This window comes from Camellia sinensis, chromosome 7 (assembly GCF_055761805.1).
Source record: "Camellia sinensis isolate YWXY chromosome 7, ASM5576180v1, whole genome shotgun sequence".
NCBI lineage: Eukaryota > Viridiplantae > Streptophyta > Magnoliopsida > Ericales > Theaceae > Camellia > Camellia sinensis.
Genome location: NC_138967.1, coordinates 127,988,821 through 128,016,457, shown reverse-complemented (window position 1 = coordinate 128,016,457; position 27,637 = coordinate 127,988,821). Strand labels below are relative to the sequence as shown.

General features: G+C 38.1%; 1 protein-coding gene across 5 annotated transcripts in view; it reads left to right on the top strand.

Moving 5' to 3' along the window:
* The window catches only part of LOC114275033 (disease resistance protein At4g27190), an 85,887-nt gene extending 74,778 nt beyond the window's left edge, over positions 1-11,109 (top strand). For 4 of the 5 annotated variants that reach the window (XM_082879350.1, XM_082879353.1, XM_082879349.1 and 1 more), the window contains 3 exons: positions 7,550-8,266; positions 8,416-8,494; positions 10,870-11,109. In XM_082879350.1, the coding sequence (XP_082735476.1) occupies positions 7,550-8,266; positions 8,416-8,493 (795 nt within the window). In that variant the 3' untranslated portion in view covers position 8,494; positions 10,870-11,109. Of the gene's footprint in view, positions 1-3,563; positions 3,823-7,549; positions 8,267-8,415; positions 8,495-10,869 lie in introns of those variants that run through there. The other variant, XM_082879352.1, reaches the window with a different exon arrangement.
* Positions 11,110-27,637: the final 16,528 nt, after the last annotated feature.

Genomic DNA, 27,637 nt, shown 5'->3' with positions numbered 1-27,637 from the left:
CCAATACTCAGCTCAGGGATGAATCCCACTTCAATTGTCCATTTAATCTCTGAGTTAATGGCAGAGGCTAGGCAAGCCAGGGCGTTTACATGTGTGTTTTGATCACGGGTTATTTGGTTCAATTCATGATGGTCAAATTTGGCTAGCTAGGAATTTGCCGTTTTCATGTAAGCTGCCATACGGTCGTTTTTGGCCGCATACTCTCCCTTCAATTGATTGATGACCAACTTTGAGTCGTAAAAGACAAGCAACCACTGAGCACCAAGGAGATGTGCATTTCGTAAGACGATTAGCAAGGCTTCATATTCGGCCTCGTTTTTTGATGCTTCAAAGTCGAGTTTGACTGCCTGTTCAATTATTGACCCGTCGGGAGCCATGATCACAACACCGGCCCCACAACTACGTTGGTTGGATGCCCTGTCATAGTATAGTTTCCATAAGTCCCCGACGTATAACCTCCAATTCGGCTTAGGTTGAATTTGATCAGACTGAAATTCGGCAAGGCTTCCAGTGAATTCGGCGACAAAGTCGGCAAGCACTTGTCCCTTGATTGAGGTCCTCGGCAGAAATTGAATATCGTACTGGCCGAGTTTGAGAGCCCACTTCGAAATGCACCCTGACACCTCTGCACTTCGAAGTACTGACCGAAGAGGTTAATCCGTTGATACCCCAATGGTATGCCCCTGAAAGTAATGCATCAGTTTTCTTCCTGCCATGACGAGAGCAAGGATGAGTTTTTCCAATGGAAGGTAACGTGTTTCAGCGTCAACCATTGCTTTGCTTACATAATACACTGGCCTTTGCTCCCCAAGTTCTTCCTTTAATAGTACGGCGTTGACGGCCCAATCAAAACCTGCCAGATATAACATGAGAGGATCACCTGCCGAAGGTGTTGTCCAAAGTGGAACTGATTGGAGGTAAGTCTTCAAACCGCTCAAAGCGGCTTCGCACTCGGAGGTCCATTCGAAAGCTTTGGTTTGCCGAAGGGTATGAAAGAATTGTCGGCAGCGATCTGTGGATCAACTGATGAACCTGTTGAGTACGGTAGCCATCCCCATCAGCTTTTGAACCTCCTTGATCGACCGAGGAGAGCCGAGTTCTAGAATTGCTGTGATTTGCCTCGAGTTGGCTTCGATTCCGCGGTGGTTAACAATGTAGCCAGGGAATTTGCCAGATCCGATCCCAAATGCACACTTGGAGGCATTTAGCTTCGTTTTGTACTTGCGCAGAATACCAAGTGTCTCTTCCAAGTCGGCTAGATAAGTTTTTTCTTCTTTGGACTTGACCACCATATCGTCAATGTACACCTCCATAGTATGGTTGAGTTGCTCTTTGAACATGGCAGTGACCAATCTTTGGTAAGTTGCCCCTGCATTCTTCAGGCCGAAAGGCATAACCTTATAGCAGTAGGTTCCTCTTGGGGTGAGGAATGCAGTCTTTTCTTGATCCTCCAGATGCATGGCAATTTGATGGTAGCCCCTGTAGGCATCTAGGAAGCTCATACGTTGATGGTGTGCCGTGGCATCCACAAGTTGGTCTATTCTGGGGAGGGGAAAGCAGTCCTTGGGGCAAGCTTTGTTTAAATCCGTGAAATCCACACAAACGTGCCAAGTCCCATTTTTTTTCTTTACCACCATTGTGTTTGACAGCCATGTAGGAGAGGTCACTTCCCAGATTGCTCCGGCATCAAGCAACCGGTCAACTTCTTCAACAACGGCAGCAGCATGCTCTACGGCTGACCGCCAACTTTTCTGAATAATCGGTTTACATTTGGGGTCAACATTTATATAGCGATCCCGGGTTTACCCCTTGTTGAGCAGTGATCCGGACATGTGTCCGTAGATGTTGGGAGTTTGATTATTATCTTGTTTACATCCTTTTTACTTTGTGTTTGAGTTATAGGATGTGTTGGGCAGGTGTGTTGCAAGTTGGTTAAGTCTAGAAACCAAAACTAGTTGCCCAGATTTTGGCCTGTACGCTCGAGCGGGGGTTCTGGCGCTCGAGCGGAGAATACACCAATCCAGTATTTCCTGTGTAGTGTTGGACGCTTGAGCGTGGGATTGACCGCTCGAGCGGGAGTGTTGTGTGTGACGCTCGAGCGGGGGAATTGGCGCTCGAGCGGAGACCTGTTTCTGTAAAAGTGCTGGGAGTGTGTATCCGGCGCTCGAGCTGGAGTTTGGTCGCTCGAGCGGAGGTCTGTGAGTGACGCTCGAGCGGGGGTTTTGGCGCTCGAGCGGAGAGACTTTTATATAAGTCTGAGATCCGACTTTTGGATCACTTTTTCTAGATCTTTTCTCTCTCTTATTTTTCCAAAAGTCATTTTCAGAGCTTCTCACTCTAAACCGGCCCTTCTCTCTTAGATTCGATCTAGTAGGGGTTGTTTGCTCGCCTTTGGTCTTCACGAAAGTTGTGTTGATCGTCGAGGGCTTCCTTTTAATCTGAAAATTTTGAGATTTGGAGCGTTTTGGTTTTGGTATTCATCTCCTTTGGAGCTTCGAATTTGAGGTAGGGATATCCTACTCCTCTCTATGAATTCTGTCTTTAAACTTTGGTATTTTGAGATGTTGGTGTTGGTTTGGTAAGTTTGGGAAAGTTTGGGGCTTTTGTGTAATTTTACAAAGGTTGGGGTTTTATTCATAATAAACCTAGATGCATGTTTGGCATAGAGAATAAATGTTAAATCATTGATAGAATGGGACCTAAGGGTTGAAATGGTAATTATGGAATTGACCTAATTACATTGTTTGATTAATTGGGATAATTAATTGGGAAATGAAGAAATGTAATGTTGATTGAATATCCATTGTGCACTTATTTTCTGTTTAGAAATAACTGCTTTGGGCTATCGGTGGAGGATAGTCGTGATTGTTGTAGACAATGCATGATGATTAGGCAAACTGAAACTAATCAATGGAATGTGTCATGGGACTTGACGGTTGATAGAATACATTAACTGTATGTATTGTGTGATTGTATATAGAACCAATGTGTTTGTATACGTTATGTGTAGAGGAGGAGATGGGGGATGTACTCCGCGGTTTAGAGGAAGATAGGGGATGTACCTCTAAACCGGTTAGTGTTGGGAGAAGATAGGGGATGAACTCCGTAGATAGAGCTCATATGCTTATCTAGAAAAGGGAAGATAGAGCTCATATGCTTATCTTTGTGAAGTGTGGATATAGCTTATATGCTTATCTGTGGATATTGTGGTTATACATATCTGTTGTAGAGTGTGGATATAGCTTATATGCTTATCTGTGGATATTGTGGTTATACATATCTGTTGTAGAGTGTGGATATAGCTTGTGTGCTTATCTGTGGATATTATTGTTATATATATATATCTGTTGTAGAATGTGGATATGGCTAATATGCTTATCTGTTGAAAAGGGAAAATGAAAAGTAATTTGGACTTCAAAGTCGTAAGACATAAATGAGTGATTTATGTGAAAGTATCAGTGTTGACCATCTATCAATTGCTAATATTTTAGTCATTGTTCATGGTTGGTTTAGTGTATTTCTACTGGGCTGTGGCTCACCCTATATGGGAATATCATTTTCAGGTACAGGAAGCATGCCACCTCCAAGGACGTAGCTTGGGAGGCAAGAGGCGGGCACACTGGTGTCGTTTTACTTTTTGATGTGTTACATGTAGATACAAGCCAAGGGCTTAATGTGTACGAGTTAGTACTCTTTTGATGTAACCAAGTGTTAACTTGGAAAGCTGTAAGCCTGTAAGGCATTTGCTTTTGTTGTTAACATGTAATACTTTGGTAATAGAATTCTGATGTAAATGGAAGAATGTGGAACTTTGAATATCAATGCATGTTTTATTTAATGGGTTTTATGCTTTTATTTTGAGGGCGTGACAATTTAAACGGTGCTGAGAGACGGATGGATCCACCCCCGGCATATCATACGGTGACCATGCAAATACATCCAAGTTGCCGAGTAAGTAGGAAATCAGCTGTTGCCTGTCAGCTTTATTTAGGGAGGCGCCGACCATGAAGAACCTGTCAGGGTTCCTATCAATTTTAACTCGGTCCAAGGCTTCTGTTGCCTTTTCACTTGGGAGCCGCCCAACATTGTCGAGGCTCTCCCGATTTGGTACCTCAATAGAATTCATTTCTAGCTCTCTTGGTGTTTTTGTGGCAAGAAGATAACACCCTTGTGCCGATTTTTGGGAACCACGAATTTGTTCAATGCTGTGTTCAGTAGGGAAGCGAAGTAGTTGGTGGTAGGTGCTTGGAATAGATTGCATGATGTGCAGCCAGGTTCGTCCCATGATGAGATTATACGGCGAGGGATGCTTGACAACTAAAAATTCAACATCCACTGATCGGGAGCCCGCCTGAACTGGTAATGTGATTTTGCCCAACGGGTATTCTGAATTAGCATTGAAACCGAATAACGGGTAACGAGCCGGGGACAGGTCTGAGTTAGTGAAGCCGAGTTTGATGAAAGTCTTGTAGTACATAACTTTTGAAGTACTCCCCTGATCAATGAGAACACGTTCAATGGTGAATCGGTTTACGCGTAGTTCGATGACCAAGGGATCAATGTGTGGGAGCGTTATGCCGACCAAATCAACATCATCAAAAGAAACACTCAGTGCTTCATGGGGCCATTTCGCTAGTGTGAGTTGCCTCTGGCGGTCGGGATGTGACTGAATTGTACGCACCGCGGAAGCTGTTGGCAGGGTGTAAATCATATGGATTACGCCGAGTGGAGGTGATTCTTGTCGTAAAGCAATCGTCTTGGTGGAACTGTTCTTCCGGACGTGTTGCTTAAGCCGACCGTCTTGTACCAAGTCCTCAAGATGATCTTTCAAGGCATAGCACCTGTCGGTATCATGTCCGTGGTCTTTATGATATTCGCACCATCAATCCCGTCTCCTCGTGTCAGGTGGTCCGACCATCTTGGATGGCCATTTGAAGAACGAAAGATGTTGAATTTTAGACATAATCGTGCTAATCGGCTCCGACAACTCCGTATATTTCTTCTCCGCGCGCCTGGTGCGCCTGCTATCCACTTGAAGTTGTTCACTAGCCCGTGGCGGACATTGTTCGTTTGATCGGCGTGAATCTCGTCTTCTGTCACGTTTAGACCGACTCCGTCGTTCAGGGCTCTGCGAGGGTACAGAACTTATCAGCTGAACGATCTCAGATGGGGCCGTCTTGATTGCCTTGTGCCCGGCTTTAACCCGCAGGGCGTCATCCTCCACTTTGCAGTATTTCTCTACTTTCTTCATTAGCGACCAGACTGTTTTTGGGGGCCTTCTGGTCAAGGAGCTACGGAGGGCACTATCAGGGTGTAACCCCATTTTAAAGGCGGTGATGGCCATGGAGTCGTTGCATGGATTATCTACGAGATTAAAGCATTCCCAATAGTGCGCCGAATAAGCACGTAGGGTCTCCCCTGATTGAATTTGCATTGCCCAGAGAGAATCGGCATGCTTCAGCTGGACCTCATTGGTGATAAACCTTGCTTTGAAGGATTTTTGGAGCTAGTGGAAGCTCCTAATGGATGCCGTCTCCAATTTATAATATCATCTGACGGCCAATGGTCCCAAATTGCTGGGAAATATTCTACACATGAGGGCCTCGTCGTCTGCATACAGTGTCGTGGCTTGCTTGTAATGACGGATATGATCGGTGGGGTCTGATTTGCCATCATACAGGGTGAACGATGGAGCTTTGAACTTTTTGGGTAGTACCGCCCTTGCGATCCGTCGCACAAAGGGGTCATGTTGATCCTCTTCGTCTGAATCATTTCTTCTTTGTTTAGTCCTTGGACGCGGACTCCCCTCGGAAGAACTGGAGACCACGACCCGTCATTTCTTTTTGGATTCTGGGGATGACGAGTCAGAATCAGTGCTACTGTCTTGTCTTTGAATTTGAGGTCGTCGACGATCCTTTCTCAGAGGTCGTTCCGGATCTTGGCGCACAACCTGTTGGGATTTTGCCACCTCCAGGGCTAAATCTTGTCGAAGGCGCTCATTCTCCGCCATCATGTTCTCCAACCTCTGTTCGTTTTGCTTCGCTTGATCCATAATTGCTTTCATTGTCTCACGTGCTGATGTCGAGGGTGACGTCGGGGCAGCTGAGTCAAAGTTCAAAGCTCTTCGTGCGTTAACGTTTTCTAGTCCAAGCAGGTTGCTTGGAGTGGTATCAACTTGTGGTGTAAGGTCGTCAGCGACTACCAGAGGATCTTCCTTCACGCCCGCCATGGATGTGCTGGAGTAATTCCCACAGATGGCGCCAATTGTGGTGATGTGGTTTGGAAATACTCTTTGAATCCAATGTGACACTCGAGATCCTCAGCCAATCACCTGAAAAGGAATGAACAGTCCGGTCGGTGGTGCCAGAATTAGCACCCCGATGGATAAGTCAGTATATATCTCACGTTTGCTTAAGTCTTAAGTTTCTTGGATTTTTTCACTCATACCTCTATTTTGGTTGTCCTTCCTTTACATATACTTGTTCTGTGGGCCTCAGGGTCTGGCCCACTTTCAATCCACCCTGTGAATGTTCACTCGGCTTCTTCTGTCATGAATCAATTCCCACTCGGCTCCTTGCTTAACTAGTTCTGTGACCGACTAGGATGTTCGGCTTCCGAGTGATACAAGATAGGGCGAATGAGATGTTCACATAATAAGCTTCCAAGTATGTACTTGGCCTTTCTGCAATCGTCAAAACTCGGCTCCCACACAATGTTTTAGGAGACAAAAGGTTAAGTTTAATCTATAAATGGAAAAAAGCAATAATACTAAAAAAACTAAACATATAATGAAATATAGATATCTTACAAAGGGTGAGATCCCCAAGGATGGATCTAGGGGGTGTAGAGGGAGGCGACCACACTCCCAAAAATTTAGAAAATATCATATATTATGTTAGAAAATTTAAAATAATTAAAAATAATAAGGATTTACACCTCCAAATATACGTGAGACCTACCTTTTATGAGATATCTGTATCTCATTTTTTGTCTTGTTTAGTCAAGCCTTCACGTCATGCTGTGGTAGCTTTATCTAGCCTAAAATTAAAAAAAAATTGTAATTCAAAAGCATGATCCAGGTTTGATCCCAAGACTTTAAGTTTCATTAAGAACAATCTTACCACTTAGGCAACATAAATATTATGATATTAATTTTTTTATTATTTATTTTTATTCTTACTTATCTGAATTGCATACGCATTGCGTGTGTCACTTGCTAATCATTATTTACATGATTTATCATTTTTAATATGCAAATATATATATATATATATATATATATTTATTTATTTTGAACATTTTGATCATAAATTTGGATAGAAATTTGGAAAGACAATGGGAAATAAAAAAAAAATAATTTATATTTTGTTGACATTGCTTTTACAATTTTTTTTTAATCTTTTCTTAAATTCATAATCCACACATAAAATAAAATTTTGGCTCATCAATATGGGAAACATGTCTCATCAATCATCACTGACGTTGAATTCCAATATACAAGCCTATTTCATTCTGTAATAAAACAAGATGACTAAATGAATCTTTGCAGGTTTCTTTCCCAAAGTTGAAGACACTGGTTCTCGATAATTGTGTAAACTCAAGAGAGATACATCCTTGGAATCTTCAGGCTAGCAAAATAAGTTTAAAATTCTTGGACGTAGCGAATCTGGACAAGTTAATTGTGAGAAATTGTAGTGAGGTGGCAGAGGTTTTTCAACTTGAGGGGCTAAATGTTGGAGAAGGACAACATGTTAGGCCATTAATTGAAGTAAGAATGATGGAGTTGGATGGATTACCTCAATTGACATGTTTGTGGAACAAGGATCCCCATGGAATTCTGGGCCTTCAAAGCCTACAATACCTAACAATTAAGAAATGTTCCCTCTTGAGAAATCTATTCACATGTTCCACCGCCATGGCTCTTCAACAACTTAAAGTACTTTATTTGGAGTCTTGTCCAGTGATGGAAGAAGTTATTGCAGCAACAGAGGATGGGCTCAAGGAAGTGATTGATGTGATTGAATTCCCAAAGTTGGAGTGGCTAATACTGAAAGATCTACCAAACCTCAACAGTTTTTGTAATGCAAACTATAATTTTAATTTGCCATCATTAAACATAGTTGTTCTGAAGAGGTGTCCGGATATGCACAACTTTACTTTGGGACAAGTACGCATGTCACAGATATTTGTAAGTACACGTGGCAATGAAGGCCTTTGGACAGAAGATCTCAATAAGTATTTAGAGGAACGACTTCTGAAAGGAGAGGTAGACTTTCTTTTTCAACTTGATTTACAGTTAATTATTTTTGTCAGTTGATGAACTCTTTTATCTTTGAACATTTACAAGAGACTACTAAACTGGAGTGCTTCATATGTATTTTTTGTTTATATGTATTTTACTTTCTTTTCTTTTAGGAATTCGCAACCGTGGATGAAAGTGATTTTGACATCGAAGAAGAAGAGTTCTCTAACCTTTATTGGCTAGATGAGTAAAGTAAGTTGATCATCCTTTATTATATATATATATATATATATATATATGTATATGTATACATTTCATAATATTTATAAGAAAATTTTATAATAAACACGTTAAAAAAAAAGTGTATCATATGTCTAGTTATGATTTTATAAGCTGAATGTAATAAGTTGATATCCTCCTTTATTTAAAAAATAAAATAAAATAAAATTACGATGGTGGTCCCTATATTTTACTTGTGTCATTTTGGTCTATACGCTTTCAATTACCTCAATTTTAACTCCTAATTTTAAATTTTATTTTAATTTGGTCCAATGAATAATATTGTTAGTTTTTTTTTTGTTTTTTTTTTATAAGGAAAATCACTAAATTGATTGAGATTAATTAAATGAGTTGAGTAAGTTTATAATTTTATCCTTAAGAATATGGCACATGATACTTATATGTGTATTTTTCATTAAAAAATGCTAAGAGTTGTAATTGAATCAAATTGAGATAAAATCATAAATTTAGGGTCAAAATTGAGCCAATTGAAAATACAAAGACTAAAATGACGCAAGAGGTAAAGTACAGGGACTACCGTCTTAATTTACCCAATATATATATATATATATATATAGGGTAATGCTACCATAAACAAGTTATGTTATTTGTGAGTTTGATTATCACAAATGACATAACTCAATACTATGGGAATCATATATATATAAAAAATAAATAAATAAAAACTTTTGAGTTATAACCAAACATCACATTAGGTATAACCAAACAACTCTTAAATCTTCACCGAAATAATTGCATAACCAATATCACAATGTGTCATAACTAACAAGATAACAGGTCATAATCAAAGACACAAAAGTGTAAACCAAAGCATAGAATTTCCGAATATTATATATATATATATATATACATATTTCATAATATTTATAAGGGAATTCTATATAACACTTTAACAAATGATGTATTATATGCCTGACTTTTTGTAGTCATTAGTTATGACTTATTTAATTATAATTAATTATAGATGTTATTTTGGTTATAACTGAAGAAATTTTTGATAATACCTCAAGTGATATTAGATTATGATGTCTTTTGGTGTTGGTTATAACTCGTTGTAATGTTGGCTATAATTTAATTATGACTTACTCTAATTGTTATTTTGGTTTAACCGGAGAATTTATTGGTTATATCTAAAGTGATATTTAATTATGATTTATTGTGGTCCTTCTGCTTATGACTGAAAGTTGTATTAAAATCACAAAAAATAACTTAACTTGCATGTGGTGCACTCCAAAATAGGAGTTTTGTAGAAGCTCCTTTTATTCTGTATGTTTGGTGTAACTGGTAAGCTAAATGTTGATAACAAAAAAAATAAAAAAATAAAAAAGCACTCCCTCTTCCATCTCCTAAATAGTCTTCTTTCGCTTTTAGTTTATTTAAATTATTTTGGTTTTGTAATATATATAAATAAAAGGTTCACTAAATAATCTATCACATTTTTAAAATAAAAAATATGTATATTGCAAATAACTCAAATAATCTGTATCAAATACCCTATTATAATATTGCTAAATTCCTAACACTAACAACTTTTTAATGTATATTTATATATATCTAGACAAGTAATTGGTAGAATCATTGGTAGGCAACAAACCATTTTCCTATTAGGACACTCTCTGCTACCTTGGTGCAACTTGAGTTCAGGTTTAACTCTCTTAGTGTAGGCTATGTTAAAAAATCATGAATTTGTGGAGGGATTGTGTATTCAAATAAAAAGAAAATGAAAAAAAATGAAGAAAATGAAGTAAAATAAACTAAATTTATTTAATCTATTTTTTTTTCTCTTGAGAAATATGCTATGTAGAAATTTAATCATTCCAATCATTAAAAAATAAAAAAATAATAAAGAAGAAGAAGTAGTAGTAGTAGTAGTAGTAAGAAAACAAAACAAAACACATAACGTAAGATAGACATGATATGTTCTAGTTCTTTCCCTTCATAAAAAAACTCTTGACAATAAATCTGAACATGTAGTAAAAAATAATAGATACCTCACAACAAAATTCAAAATCCAAACATAATGTTAAGATTTGAGTCCCTTTCCTAAAAATTTTTTGAAAAGGAAAACTAATCAAAAGGTACCTGCACATATTAATTCAATAAGAGAAATTATTTGTATTTTTATTTTATTCATTAGTCTCTTTCACAAATCGCTTCTCAAATGAAAAATCTAAAAGTCCATATCAAAAATTTTGAATTTTGTTTTCTTAAATGATTAAATTCAAAATGTTTTTGTAATTATAAAATCTCCATGCATCTTCCAACAATTTTTTCTAAGGAATTGTATATTTTGTTTTACTTTGACTTCATCAATATTTTGTGTGCAGTTAGATATGATCGAGTTCAAGTTGCTGAGATTGGAGTATGCTGGATTACCCTCCTACAGTCAATGGCAAACTTATTGTTTCTTCCAATAAGTTAAAAAATAAAAAATAAATTTTTAGATGATTTCTAATTTCCGTCATTTGTGTCTACGTTGTCATATACTACTACATTAGAGTGTTTATTGCAAAACTATTCAGCTACCTATAGTTTTATCAGAAATGATATATATATATATATATATACATGTGTGTGTGTGTGTGTGTGTGTGTGTGGTAGTAATAAACCAAAATGCAATGTCATATTACTCTATCTTGGTTCTTGGACTTGTTGATGAGATAGAATTTGTATGATTTTAGATGCTAGGTATGCTAATTATGTAGGATATACACTTGCAGGGTATTTATTTATTTATTTATCAGCAAATACACAAGCTATTTTGTTGGGATTTCATAATCATAATTCTTTTGAAAGAAACATGGATGAATAGGCTTTATAATTAGGCTGGTTAAACTAGCCAGGCCAGGGAGAAATATTGTCAGTCCATGTTAGTTGAGACTCAACATGGAGATTGACGACAAATTTAGCCATAAAAAAGGTACTTGCATAGAAAGAGATCCTAGAATGTGTTAGTGAATATGATATATATATATATATATATAGTCACTATATATGGGGAGTGTTGGAGGCTTATTGTGTGCTTGGAACCTTGAAGTTTTTATGATGTCAGAGTGCTGCTGCAGCAAGCATTTCATAGTGCTCTTAGGTATGACTTCTGATCTTTTTGAGTGTGCGACTTCAAATATTTACGCACCCAATGATGTTGATAGTAGAGGTAAGTTGTGGGATACACTTGTAAGGATTAAAAATGATTTCCAAAAGCCTTGGTGTGCTGGAGGGGATTTTAATGAAATCAGGTATTTATCTGAGGGAAAAGGAGTATCTAGAAGGGATAAAGGGATGAGAGAGTCTCGTAACTTCATTGAAAAAATGGAATTGGATGATTTACCAATGGTAGGGAGAAGCTTTACAAGGTGCAATTCACTTGATGGGGAGAGGTGGAGTAGGATTGACAGATTCTTAATTGATCCAAGGTGGTTGGAGAAGTTTAAGTTTCAATTGTGGGGTTTACCTAGGGATGTATCAATTCATTACCTTATATTACTTAGGAAGGATGGTAGGAATTGGGGTCCTAGACCATTTAGATTCTTGAATGCTTGGACCCTATAACCTAATTTCCTTAAAACAATGTAGAAATCTTAGGCAAACTCAAAGATTGATGGTTGGGTTAGGTATAGATTTGTCAGCAAACTGAACTCTTCGAAGAGTGATCTAAAAAAATGAAATCAGGATTTGGAAATGTGGATCACTAGCTTAAGATGACATAGGATGAATTACGTGATTTTGATTTGAGACCTGAATGAAGAGAATTACTACCACAAGAGGTGTCAATGAGAAGGGAGGTTAGAAGGTTGGTTTGGAATTTGAGGAAGAAAAATGAGTGGGTATGGTTGCAGAAGTCAAGATTGTAATGGACAGTAAATGGGGATAAAAACACAAGGTTTTTTTTTTTTTCCATCTAATGGCCAACAAAAGATTCACCAAAAATATAGTGGATTCACTAGAGGTTGATGGGGTTAGAGTTGAGGGGCCTGATCAAGTGAAACAGGAAATGTTAGGGCACTTTTCTATGTTGTTGAAAGAAGATTAGGCATCAAGGCCAAAGTTAGTAGGTTCTATTCCAATAGTGTGTAGATCAAAGGTTGTGGAGATACTTGAAGCTGAGTTCTTTGATACGGAAGTTTGGGAAGCAGTTACGGATTGCGATGGAAACAAAGCACGTGGGCTAGATGGGTTTAATTTGTCATGCATTCAACAGTGCTGGAAGTTCATGAAGGGTGGGTTGATTCAACTTGTGAAGGAATTTCATTCTAATGGGAAAATTGTGAAGGCTTGAATTGTTCATTTACAACTTTGATTCCTAAAAGGATAGTCCCAATGGTTTGAGTTATTATGGGTAGATTAGTTTGGTTAGTTCTGCTTATAAAATATTGGCTAAATTGCTCTCAAGAAGAATTAGAAAGGTATTACCAGATGTTATTGGTAAAGTACAATCAACATTTCTTGGAGATAGAAATATTTTTTATTGGATGATGATAGCAAATGAGGTGGTTGATTGGTGAAAGAATACAAAAAAGAAGGGAGTTGTCTTGAAAGTTGACTTTGAGAAGGCCTATGACTCTGTGAACTGGAACTATCTATTTTATATGATGTCCAACATTGGGTTAGGTGATAAATGGAAGAAATGGATGGTTTCTTGTGTAACCAAGGCAAGAGTTTAAGTATTAGTGAATGGGTCTCCAACATATGCGTTTTCTCCTCAAAAAGGGATTAGGTAAGGTGATCCCCTGTCACCTTTTCTTTTCAACATAGCAGCTGAAGGGCTCAACATTCTATTAGAAAGGGTAAAGGAGATAGACCAGTTAAAGGGTGCTTCTATTGGGCCATTTGAGTTGAAGCTTTCTCATCTTTAGTTTGCAAACAATAGTATAATCTTTTGTGAAGTTGTGGTGGAGGAAATTATAGTTATTAAAAGGATGCTTAGATGTTTTGAAGTGATATCAGGGCTTAAGATTAATTTTCACAAGAGTGTAGTGTGTGGTGTGGGAATCTATGATAAGAAGATCTAGGAGTTTGCCTCTATTCTAAATTGTACAAGTCAAAAGCTACCTCTAAAGTATTTAGGTTTTCCTCTTGGTGCTAGCCCAAAAAGCAAGAGATGTGGAATCTAGTGGTTGATAAGATCAGGTTCAAGTTGGCATCATGGAAATTTTTTTTGTCTTTTCCTGGTAGGTTGACTTTGATATGGTCGGTATTGTCAAATTTACCATGTTATTATCTGTCTTTATATTTAATTCCAAAAGGAGTGGCCAAGGTGATCGATAGGTTGCAAGCTTCTTTTCTTTCTGCCCGGGGGGGGGGGGGGGAGGGGGGAAGAGAGTCAAATCTAAAGAGAAAGGTGCATATGGTTAAATAGGGGGATGTGTCAATGTCAAAAGAGCAAGGAGGGTTAGGCATTAGGAGAATTAAGGAGGTGAATGAGGTTTTGTTATTGAAATGGTGGTGGAGGTATAGGGTGGATAACAAAGCTTTGTCAAAACAAGTGTTAATTAGCAAGTATGGATCACAAGGGGGAAGATGGTTACCTGATTGGAATTTTGAAGAAGATAGGAAGGTATCTAGGATTTGGAGTGAAATATTGCAAGTAGTGAGGTCTAACTATTCCCTTCATGATTTTTATGTAAGTCATATAAAGATAGGGATTGGGGATGGTTGTAGAATTCATTTATGGTCTGACATGTGGCATATGAACATTCAAACTAAGGAGGAATTTCTTAGGTTGTATAGCTTATCTGTGGATAAAGAAGGAACCTTGAAGGATTTTGTTCGAAGAAGATAGAGATCTAGAGGTTGGGTGTTTAATTTTAGGACTCTTCTAGCTTGGGAAGAGGAGGAGGTTGCTAGATTACAAGGCTGGCTATCAAAAGCACCAGATCTTAGTTTAAATAGCCTTGATAACTTGTCTTGGGAGGCTGCTTCTTCAGGTCTTTTTTCTATTACATCAGTCACGAATTTGTGTGAAGCCAAATGTGGACCTAGGCTAAAAGTAGCCAAGTGGATGTGGCAAAATGCAGCTCCACTAAAAGCACAATTCTTTGGTTGGTTAGCTTGGAAAGGTAGGGTCAAAGCAACAGGTTTCTTACCCAACATTAGGGTCATTAGATGTAGTGAAGATAGCATGTGCCCTTTTTGCAAATCTGAGGTGGAAACAAGATCTCATGTGCTGATTCACTACCCCCAAGTATGGAAGATGTGGTCAACCCTATTGGATTGGTGGGAAATTAGTTGGGTACCACCTGCAAATGTGGAGGGCCTGTTGAATTGGTGGATGAGGGTGAAGTTTAGAAAATTGGAATTATAGATTTTGAAGATATTACCTTTTGCCATGTTGTGGTCTATTTGGAATGTAAGGAATGAGTATGTATTTAATGACCATATACCAAACTTTGCTAAAGTTGAGGAGCTTGTGAAGGTAAGGGTGGCAATGTGGGCGAAATCAAGTTTGAAAGGTGTCCATTTTTCTGTTCATGACCTTGTCTCAAACATTAGGGAGGTCAGATTTTGCTTGTAATGGTTGGTGTTGATTTTGTCTGACTGAGGAAAGGTGGGTAAGTTTTGTTCTGTAGTTGTTGTGGTTGTTGCCCTGTTGGTATTTTACTAGCAGTGGGTAGCTGCGGTGCATATGAGTTGGTGTGCCTTGCAGTGTTAACATTGTTGTGATCTGTAGTGGCTTGCTGTGATGCTTGTGCAGTTATTTTTGTTTTTCCTTTATTGATGTATTTTGTACTCTTGTATGGTTTTCACCATCAATGAAGTTTCTTTGGTTGATAAAAAAAAAAAAAAAAAATTCACTATATATGTTAGATGTTGTAGTTAGGTTTTACCGTATTAGGATATTTCCATAATTTTCTTGTTGCCCACTCTTACATAACCTATATGTAGGTATCTTCATTGTATTGTAAGATACATAATATTAAGTATACACATAATATACATATAATATTCTCTTTCTCTCTCTTTTAGATTTTGTAAGACCATCTCCAATGGTTAACCAACTGTTTCATCAAATCTAAATTTGATGAAAAAACTTACTTTCTGCCGCTCCAATAGTTCACCAAATCTTTCAACAAATCTAGGATTTCTCAAATCTTTCATTAGATTGAGGATGGATGTGCCTAAAAACAAATCACTATTCATAGCCGTTAGATTTTCACCACTGGATGTCCCCTCGGATGACCACCTCAAGGCAAAAAATTGTGAAAAATTTACACTGGCTGGACATCCGCTCGATTGTCCCCCTAGATGACCACCTCAAGGCAAAAATTTTTGCAAAATTTACATTGGCCAGTCAACTGACTGAACATCCTCCCAGTCGTTTGCCCGGTAGACCGGTGTTCTGATGAAGCTTCAAAAACCTCCGTTGGAGCACTTTTTTGATCAGCAAAGAAAAATTTCATTAACAACATGAAATTAAAGGTATAGGAAGATGACACGCATCGAGAGAGATTTGGAAAGTACAAAATACCCTTACTAGTGCTACTCACACCCATACAACCAACCCCTTGGCCTCACAATTTTTTCTTTTAAACAAAAATGTTAAGAAAGACTTAACTAAACGATTTTTTCTTTTAAACAAAAAAGTTAAGAAGGACTTAACTAAAAAAAAAATCCCCACAAAAACAACCCACACAACCCAAAAAACGAAAAACCAACACCAAACACCCAAGCTGCTACACACCTCTTAACAACACCTAAGAGCTAACTCTTCTTAACAACAAACCACACTACTAATCAACCCGAATATTTTATTCACCCATTCTGCTGCCCACCAAAACCAAGTCCCATGCCACCAAAAACAAATCTTATCAACAGCCCACCTGACAACACTCTACTAAGGCATGAAAAGCACTCTACACCACCCAAACCAAAGCTTTTCAGCAGCCCACACCTGACAACACTCTACCGAGACAGTTCCTTGGCTGGAAAACTCCATAGCCAACAGCTCCAAGGCTGGAGAAACTCCACACGCAGCTTCACTTCCATGGTCGGGACCGGGCACTCCTTGCAACCGAACACACCCAAGGATGATCAAGACTCACGACCATCACCACAGCCGACCAAGACCCACTGCCATCTCCACTTCTATGGTCGGACACAGTTTTCCGGCTCCAAACTCCGAACACGCCCACTGCAAAAGCCCCGGTGTTGACAACCCAAAACATCGAACAACTGCCGAGACATCACCAAACATCTGGATGAAGTTCACCCCTCAAACTCCGACTCGAAAAGGAGCGCTCGAATGAAATCTTAGACAGATCCAGATCAACTACAACACCCTTGTTCCCTCTAACCAAAGCACCGAAGCAACTCCATAGATCCGAAACCGAGCTCATCCCTCAAACTCTCACTCACAAAAGAGCGCCCGAATGAAGATCCAACAAGATCTGACCATCCTCTATTCCGGTCCAAAACCGACCTCTTTCTACTCTGTTTAGACCCTTAAACCAAGCACCCCCAGTTGAAACAAAACATGCAACCCCAAGGTTGAGACAAAAACAGACAACAAAATAAACAACCCCCTGATGATACAAAATAAACAAACCGAAGCACCCCCTGATGAAACAAAAAAGGACACCAAAGTGGAAAGAAATTGTGGGAATTAAGTTTGTTGAAAGCAGAAACCAGCACACAAACACAAAAGAGAGCTGGGCCAGCCGACCACCATAGCGAAAGGCGGTGGTCGGCCGGCCAAAAGTGAGGCCCGGGGGTGGAGGTTTTTAGAGAGAGAGAGAGAGAGACCTACAAAAACTCTTGATGTAATTTTTAATAGATAGATACCTCCGTTGGAGCACTTGATATCAATTGAACCTTTTACTCAAATTTGGTGAAAATTTCGATGCACTGTTGGAGATGCTCTAACATGGCATCAGAGTTATAGGTTATGTTCTTCGTGTTCTTTGCCTTATTGGCGGTCAGTAACCTTCCCTTGGCCGTCTGCTGGACCTTAACCCATTCCGCTGCCATATTTTCCTTTCAATATCACTTCGTGGTAATCTCCTTCTCTGTTTGTTGGTTTTTCTATGTTCCTTCATCACTGGCCAAAGTTCCTTAAAGTTCCTCTTCAGTTCTTCACTCTGTTTGTCCCTCTGCTTCAACTTCAAATAGGTTTCTATCTTTAAACCTATTTGAGTTTGAGGGAGGGTATTATACCTATATCATGGTGAGCATGGTCATACCATGCGAACAACACGAACCACCTAAGTCACCCCCTTGACGCACTCCCTAAACTGCTCCCTTGGCGCACTACCTAAGCCTCCTTCTAGCACACATGGTTCTTTTCCGGTTCAAACTTCTGCTATCGGCTTCTTCTTCAACGGTCTGGCACCTCACCAAAAACTATTTTCTGTCTCCTGGCATTAGCTCTGGTCCTGCTCCTACAATGGTCCGGCATGATCAAAAATTGTCTTCCGGCATTAGTCTCGATTGCTTCTACAATGGTTTGGCATAACCATAAACTGTTTTTCAACATTATTATTTTTATTCTATTTTATTTTCTCTAGTTTTTCTTTCCAAACTCTAGTTGGTCTCTTTGCAAGCACTTTGAGTTTGAGGAAGGCTGTTAGTGAATATGATACACATATATATATATACATATATTATATTCACTATATAATATATATGATCTATTATATTCACTATATATATATATATTAGATGTTGTAACCAAGTTTATCATATTAGGATATTTTTCATAGCTTTCTTGTTGCTCACTCTTACCTTGCCTATATATAGGCATCTTCATTGTATTGTAAGATACATGATATTAAATATACACAATATAATATCTTCTTTTTCTCTCTCTTAGATATTGCAACAAAATGAATCACATAATACTTGAAAATAAGATACATGATATTAAATATACACAATATAATATCTTCTTTTTCTCTCTCTTAGATATTGCAACAAAATGAATCACATAATACTTGAAAATAATAAGTGCCATTGTGAGATAAACACCCTTATGAGTATTATGTGACCTATTATGAGATTTAATTTTTTTTTTGTACATATAGAATTGTTGTTTAGTTGTTTAGGACTAGTTTGACAATTATTTTTTTAGTAACTCCTTTACCTTTTTAGAATAAAGTTGTTGCTAAAAAAATTAATGCGTTTGAATTGAAAATTAAAATTCTTCACTAAAGACAAAATAAAGTAGGATATGGCATTTTTAGCAATTGTGAAATAGGGATTTCCCCCTTTTTTTTTTTATTTGTCATCGAAATAAAATGAAATCAAAAGATAATTTTTTTAGCTTAAATAGCCAAAAGTAACTTTTCTAGCAATAATTTTAAAAAAAATCAATAAATTTAACTTAGGTACTTACCCAAAAAAAAAAAAAAAAAAAAACAGTTGATCCAAATTCAACTATTATATAATTCTAACTACTTTTTTACAATAATTAAAAAATTATAACTAAAATTATAAGAGACATCATTCAAAGAATCAAGGACCAACGGGTCTACTTTGAGGCTAATAAGTGACCAAGTCAAGCCATAGTAGAAAAACAGCAATCCATGTTAGAAAGTTCACAGCATTACACAGAGCATACTAAAGAAAACTCATGAGCACACATTACAAATAAATAAATCAACATACTATACATAAATATGAACTCATTATTTATACATAACCATTTGAAACAAAACAACTAAAATTTCAGATGTATTTATTAATATGAATTCATTACTAGTATATATCTCTAGTAATGAAAATTAATAAAAATCTAATGCTACTGATGAAATCCCTGGTCTGTCCATTACTGACCACTAAGTAGCTTACCTATTGTATAAGGGAGCTTACATTTAAAATGAATTTACATCATATATTACTTTCCTTGATATTTTTATACTTGTGTTATTCTTCTTTAAAGTATTTTTGTGCTATAGTCAAACCATGGCTCAATTGCTATTGGTTAAGATTTAAATAATGTTTTAAAAAAAAAAAATTAAAACTTTGATATATATTTCACATATTTTCATGTCATTTCTATATTTTTAAGAGAGGCACATACTATGTGCACCCAAAACCAAACCAACTAAATCTTTTTAGTCAAATATATATATTCTTGCCATTCCAAATTATTTAACTAACATGACAAATAAGAACCAAAAAATTAATGTATTCTTGTAATGATTTTTTGTTTTTAATTCTTTTCATCTATTAAAAGATATTTTCAACTACTTTTAGTTTGTGAAAAAAAAAATTGCATAAAATTTATATTATTTTTAATTTTTTGTTTTTGGTAGTGGACAAACAATTTGTGACGGAGATAGGATTAACTCTAGTGGTTGTGGACATTCAACGATCACACACACTCACTGTCTTTGTGAGACATCATGTTCTCCTTTGAGTGTTGCATTCATTTGTTGCCTATGTCATTCACTACATTCTTACCTTGCTTGATAATGATCTCATGTTCATATTGTCTATCTCACAAGTTTGAGGTTTCATGATGTGTAAATTATTTCATCTTAGTATCACATTATTGCTATCTTACTCATACATCTCTGTTTCAGGTGATACTCTGTTTTTTGGGTGTTTTTGGATGCTCAGAGGTGTTTTTGAGGATTTTGGGGACTTTACTTTATTGTTGGCACCGCTCGAGCAGTGTTTTGTGCACTCGAGTGGTGAATGGCCTCATCTAGTACTTGTGTTTGCAGACTGAACATCTGAGAGTTTCTCTTTAGCGCTCGAGTGACGAAGTCTTCAGTCAAGTGGTCCACAATGTCTTAGTAAGTTCACTGGGGGCAATGAAGTGGTCGCTTGAGCAGTCTTTGCGAGTTTTAATAGTCCCATCCATCCTTTCATTTCCATTTTTCCCCAAATCTATTCGTGCGCTCTCCACCTAAGGTGACTTCACCTCCTATTGTGGATTTCGTGCTTCATCTTCTGTATTTCCCTTTGATTTGTGCCTTCCCAAGTTATTTTCCTCACTTTTTGGTGAGTTTGTTCTCTCTTCTCTCTTTATTTTTCTTTTCTTTCTTTTTTGTCTTCTCTCCTCATTCTAGGGTTTTAACTTTTCTTTTTCTTTCTCTTTTTGTTTATTTTTGTTAATTTTACATTCCATTAGTTGATTTGTATGCATCCATCTAGGGTTTCTATATCTTGATTGATTTATTTATTTTTTAATTTTTTAATTAGTTGCTTATTTGTTTTGCTTTTTGCTCTCTCTCTCTCTCTCTCTCTCTCTCTCTCTCTCTCGCGCGCGCGCGCGCGCGTATATAATGCTCTAGTTTCATTTTTTTTTATTTATTTCTTAGTTCACTAACCTTTTGTTTATATTGTTGGTTACTAATGGTGTTTGTTGATTGGTGGTGTGTTGGTTGGGGTTTATTGGATTGGGGCTTTTGGGTGTGCCTTGGTGGGTGATTGATGGGTTTTGTCTTGTCCATATTTGTGGGATTGTTGTGTTCCTCCAGGTCTTACCATGTCTCAATCCTCAAAGCATCAAAAGGCTACAGCTCATTGCCTGTCATTTAACCATGAGAAGTTCGCCTCCAAAGATAAAGCCAAGTCGTTTAGGGAGTCCTATGAGTCTAGAACTGTCCACCTTCAGCATAATGTTCAACCAAACACTTTTAAGTCCAATCCCATTCACCATTTGTTCAATCCCTTGAGTGGTAACCGGGTTCTACTAATTTCGAGTACTAAAAATCTTAGTTGGGTCGCGAGTTCTATTGCAATATTATCTCTGTCAATGAGTGCGACCCTTCTTTCAAAATTTGGGTTCGATCTAAGAAAATTACTGTCACCGAGGAGTTGATTCGGACCTTTCTTGGGATCCCTCCAATTGTCGACAGCCATTACCTTTTTCTTGCATCTCCCAATGCTGATTTTAACATGGTTGCTACCGAACTTTGTGGCACAACCTGAAATTGGGTCCTTGGGGCACTTCTCAAGCAAAATGAACTTTTTCCTCGGTTTTGCCTCCTAAATATCACAGTTTGTGCTAATCTTCATGTCACCACCCATAGCTCAAACATCAATCAAGAGCAAGGATATGTCCTGTATTGCATACATCGCCTTCTTGAAATTGATCTTCCCACCATGATTGTGCAAAAAATAATTTTTGGGTTTAAGGGCAAGAAAAGCTTAGGTCTTCCATATAGGAGTTTAATCAATCGTATTCGTCTCCCAAAGTAGGGCACATGTTAAGGAGGAGTCTTCCAGGGCGGGTCCTTCTGGTGTTGGTGAGGAACAGATGGAAGAGGAAGCTAAGCTTGATGCTGTGGGCTACCAATGAAGAAGAGCAGCCAGTTCATCCTCGCACCATTCAAGGTCAGCTTTAACAAGCGATTTGATTAACTAGATGCTCGGGTGGATGCCTTTGATGACCGTCTCTCTTTATTGGAGGCCACTACTGGCCACATATTGTTACCTTGATGGATCAGTCCTCCTACTAGCTTGTCCAGATCCTCTCATATCTTTAGATACAGCAACCTCCACCTCCTTCACCTTTATCTTAGTGCTACTTCTCTCTTAGGCATGTTTTGGATATCTATTTTATACTTCTCTCTTAATGGTTTTGTAATATTTGTTATTCTTGGAAATGTTTTATTTGTCGGTTGTTGGATGTGTTGATGTTTTGGACATAGTTTGTTTATGGTTGATCATCTTTTGGATAGTTTTTGGATATACCAGGTTGTGTTGGTGTTCTTGGTTATCAATTGGATATTGGGACATGCTTTGGCTATTAGTTGAGGTTCAGCCATTATTTTGCATGTTGTCCCTTTGTCTCTCCTAGTAAAAAATGTGGAGTAATGTTGATGATATTAGCATTGTTGATTATTCATTACGGTCTATCTATTCATTACTAATCATCTTTTGTCTATCTATCTATCTCTTGTGCCAGTGTTGTTCTTATTATGATCTTTGAAGGTGTTTCATACACAAGTTGTTTAGAGTGTTAATGTTATGTCTAGAGTGTGTATTGTTAGGGCCTCGTTATTAGAAGTGTTTTGGCCAGGAATTGACAAAGGGGGAGATTGTTAGGTTCCTTGTGTTGTCAATTTTGCAAACAAACATATTTGAGTTGTATTATTGTTTGTGGTTGGCTTGATGGTTTGTCGGTGCGTCAATCTACAAGGATGGCATAAGCGGTGAGTTCTTGGTTCGAGTGAAGAAATGATCCTTCCAGTAGTTTAGGTCTATTTTGAGATACTGAAAGGATTCATTCACTGCTTGAGCCAACTTTTTACCGCTCGAATGGAGGCACTTTTGTTCCACTGCCTCTTAGACACACCACTCGAGAGGTCTTCGCGACCCTGTTTTGTTTAAAGTTCCGTAAGTTGCATATTTTAGGGTTATAGCTTCTAGATCTAAGACTTGAGACTTGAGAACTTTTGTGTATTCATCTGGAGATCCTAGCTATTGTTTTCCTTAATGATTTCATGAGTTTGTCACCTCACATGGATTGAATTGCACATATCAAGGGGCTTGTTTTGATTCAACCTTCTCAGAGCTTTAATCGGTGGATTTCGTAAGATTTGAGCTTGGATGCTTTGAAGGAGTTTGAAGCAACTCATCGTTATGGATTCAACATAGGTGTTGTGGATTCAACACCGGACTAATCAATTCTGAGGTGAAGATGTTAATGGAAGAGACACAAGGAGTGGAAGTCAATTCTAGAGAGTGTTGGGTAATTGCTTGTACTCTTGTGTAATTTCATTATCTTCATAGTGGATTGTGTAGTAGTGTTTAGCCTGTGATTTTTTTATCACAATTGGAGGTGCTTCAATTGTGATTTTTTTCACGTTAAATCTTTTGTGTTAATTTATCAATTGTGAAACAAGTTAAATCACTTTCGTACGTGCTAAATGATTTAGATTGTTTGTTTTGTGTGTTTGGGTTTTGTTGTAATTGAATCTATTTCGAATCATGAGTCACATAGGGTTTTTCAATTGGTATCAGAGTAGGTCACTCATTCTTTAATTGATCCTTTTTTTTAAAGCTATAAGAGTGTGATTTTGTGTGATTTGTGTTAATGAATTCGATTCACGAAGTTAACTTGACTCATAGACCTCAATTATTTGATGGAACAAACTACTTATATTGCAAAGCTCGTATAAGGGTATTTTTAAAATCTATTGATGAAAAACTTTGGCATTCCGTCATCTATAGGTGGAGTGAACCAGTTGTGATCATTGATGGTGTTGATATTCTTAAGCCAATTGATAAATGGGATACAAGTGATTATCAAAATGCGAGTTGGGATAGTAAAGCGCTCAATTCCGTCCAATCCCTTTGGGATTCGGCTGTTGGAAACGAATCGTGCTAAGAAGGCCTCAGAGAGCTAAGCCCAATCATAGATGGATTGGGGGAGGGAGTTTGTCGTACAGTCGAAGGCCGTACTCAACGAGGTTAGAGGCGAACACCTTACACATGAATACGTCATTCTAATTCCAGAGTGACATCATTTGGTGGTAGTGGCTAATGTGATTCAGGGGATCTAACTTTCCAACATAGAGGATGAATTTTGGTGGACTGTACTTCCAGGGAGCTTCCACTACTTCAATCTCAGAGCAAAGGGGGGCAAGAGACTAGTCGGTCTAGAGCACGACGCTCCGTCTGATGATTAGACCGATATAGATACTCATTCGCCCTTTTCGGTTGCCGTACTTCTACTTTGTTCAATAGTCCATTGGCCCCCCCGATTGTCATTCAACCAAGTCCTTAAGTCACGCGGTCGCTCATCATGACGGCATAGAGGATGAGGAACTACCAAATGATGACTGATGATCTTTTGTCTCTTGCGAGAGTCTTCTCAGAGATTCTCCAATCTGGAATTGTCTATCCTACTGCTAGTCCCCTCGCTATGTACTAGAATCGGCCGGCTACGCTTACCGCGAGCAGGTCCTGGATTGGACAGTTCCCTTCGCGGAGGCGAATGTGGAGTGCATCTCTTTTGCTGTGACGACCCTCCTCCAAACCTCCTAGGTTGCTCTTGAGGCACCATCTAGTTCCTTATCTGAGTACATAGCTCCTCAATCTCCAGACATATCGAGTCGATGATGCGGTCACGGTGGTCCTTCTCAACAAATTGATGTTGAGATGATTGTTAGGCAGTGACATGCCGTTGCTCCGTTGTATCAAGGGTCAGACCGTCGTGGTCCATTAGGTCGTTGTTCCCAGTAGGGAAGGCCAAACCCTTATCTTTGGTTCTCTCTATTGCCAGAGTCTTCTCTTTAATCCCAAGTTACGAGGTTCCTTCAATACCCATTGCCGGTGTTCGTCACAAAGCAATCAAAGAATGATTCCTACATACGACGCCAAATGTGTGAACTAGTTTCCATAATAGAGTAAGATGGAACTTCGTAGACAAACCCTGGTGCATCGATATGAGAAAGCCTGCATAAGGAATAGATGGTTAGGCTGCCCAACTAGGGGTCAGTCAAAAACACCTCCGACAGTCAAGTTAGTACCAGAGTTTGGTGGAGAGAAGGTAGAGAAGACGAGTGTGTATAAAGTGTAAAGAGATCGATCTTTTGCAAAGGGAGGTAAGGTTACCGTTTATAGAGAAGGCTTAACTTGCTCATCAAGTTTCTCTCTCTGTTACCTGGCACTTATTTGTTATGCTAGGTCACTCCTCATTGGAAGAGAGCAAGACTCTGTTGAGCAGTTCCCTCATTCGTAGGCACTACGCGCCCTTTACTCACATGGTATTAGTTGATCTATTAGAGCTCAAGTGTCTTAGAGTAAGAGTCTTGGAGCCCAAGTTATGGACTAACCCACTTCGGAGTAGGGATGGGTGCTAGGGCTAGGCCCATGGCCCTGCCCACTTTAGAGTGGAAAAAAGGCCAAGGTCGAACCCTTAACTCGACCCACATCAGAGTGAAGAAATGAGCTTGGGCTAAGACCATGGCCTTTCCCACTTCGGAGTGGGGAATGGGCCAAGACTGAACCCTTAGCTCAGCCCACCATAGAGTAGGGGAGGGAGCCCACTTCGGAATGGGGACCTTCGTCTAGCCTAGCTAGCTTCCATACAAATAGGCTTGAATAAGTATGCCACCTTTATATATATATATATATATATCTACATCTATATATATGCATACATATATCTCTTACCATCTTCATTCATTCTCTAAAAGCTCTCTCTTGACCCTCTCTTTCGGTTCTCTTTCTCTCTATCGGTTCTCCATCACACACACTCTCTCTCTATCAAGTTATATACATCATTTTCACTTCATCAACACCATTACCACCGACTTTACCTCCACCACATGAGCACCATCTCACCGCCACCCTTCACCACCAAACTCATCTTTTCACCACCTTCACCAAACCTCCATACGCACTACGTTGATCACCATTACTCCATTAATATTATATCCATTAACCACAAACTTCTCCACCACCGTTGCTACTGTTGGACCACCACTACCACCATTGCATAATTTCGTTACCACCTAAAACCACTCTCCACATCGTGTTATAGGTGAAGAAAGACAAGAAGAAGGATAATGGAGGAGAAAGAAACAAGAGAGGTGTTTTGAAATATTTGAAATTAATTTTCAGACAAATTTTGGCATACCAAAATCACCCATTACACGATGAAATGAGAAATCGAGATAACACATGATGAAGTACGATGTAAAGTAAAGAGAATGGCGAAAGAATGAAGTAAAACCGTTAAGAATCGAGAATGTTATGAGTCTAAAAGATGGTTCGAAGAAAAGTCGAAAAAGGAAAGAAAATTCTTATTTTGGGTCAACTTTCAAAGCTCCGATGGCACTCGAAAAGGGAAGGAACCAAGTATATGAAGCATGTTGCTAAAACTAGGCCGTGAGGTGAATCTATTGACGTAAAAATGAGGCAAAACAAAATTACAATGAAGAAAATACAAGTACTTGAATTGGTGGGTTTGAAACTAAATTTTTGGGTCTCTGTTCATGCGTGTGTGCTGTTAGAGAAGATGAAGCCGGATTTTATTCAATATTTCTCGGCCCATGGTGCTACAATGCATCCAGGTTAATCGGGTGGTTTGATGACTTCGGGGATGATCACCGTAAGGTTTTTCAACACGTAGAAACCATTTTTGAGGTCAGATTCTGCAAATTTCGAGTCAAAAATAGTGATAAACAATTGACAAATTGGGAGGCATCAAATGGAAGATCAACGGTGAGATCATGTCTAATAGACATGAAATTTCAGTAGGATGATCATGAAGTTAGGACGATCATATCTTATGGTCAGAATCATAAACCAAAGTTGGAAAGTAAACTATTAACAACCTAATCATCGTAAGAACGCCCTTAAACCTTTCATTTCTCCTCTTTTTGTTCCACCATATTTTGTTCTTTTACTTTATTATGTAGATGATGATATATGCGACATTATATATAGGTTAGATAGTATAATCATGTAATGCATGAGATTGGTGATTATAACATGATTTCTTATTTTATTCGATAAGTTGTCCCTACTATTTCAGAATTAAATAAAATAACAGTCAATTATGAAATCAAAATCTATTTAAATAGAGTATTATTTGGTGTACGTATAACATCTGTGATTTTTGATAAAGTCTAAAAATATGTGTTTTAATTGTCTAAATAATTCGTTAAAAACTACATGAAATTATGAATGAAGGTGCTCTTTGTGGATTATCATCTTTATGTCATATCTCTCATGTGTTTTAGTTTTGTGATATCTTATATGTTGTCTTATAAACTTATTTTATCATGCCTTAGTTCTCTCATGTTTAGCTTTGGATAACCCTGTTGTGATTAATAGTTGTTCTAACTAAATTTCATAATAAACCTAAGAAAAGGGAAACTAAATGAGATGGTAATGGATTTGTGCTCACTTGTTATATTATGGAAAGATATTTGTAATTCTTGATTTAGTGATCAAAGGATTTCAGTATTGAATTGATGGTGGGACGTGTTCCCTTTGAGTTAAATCTTATGCAAGTGTCACGGTACCCTAGAATGAAACGGACATATTCGGACTCTATGCGGCGGTTTGATTTGGTGAGATAAGGTTGGGTCCAGATGGGACATTGAGGAGGATAAAACTTTTTTGTTTTAGAGGGATAAGGTTGGGTTTAGGATAATAAAACCATATTCTTTTGGTCGTGCCTTTTGA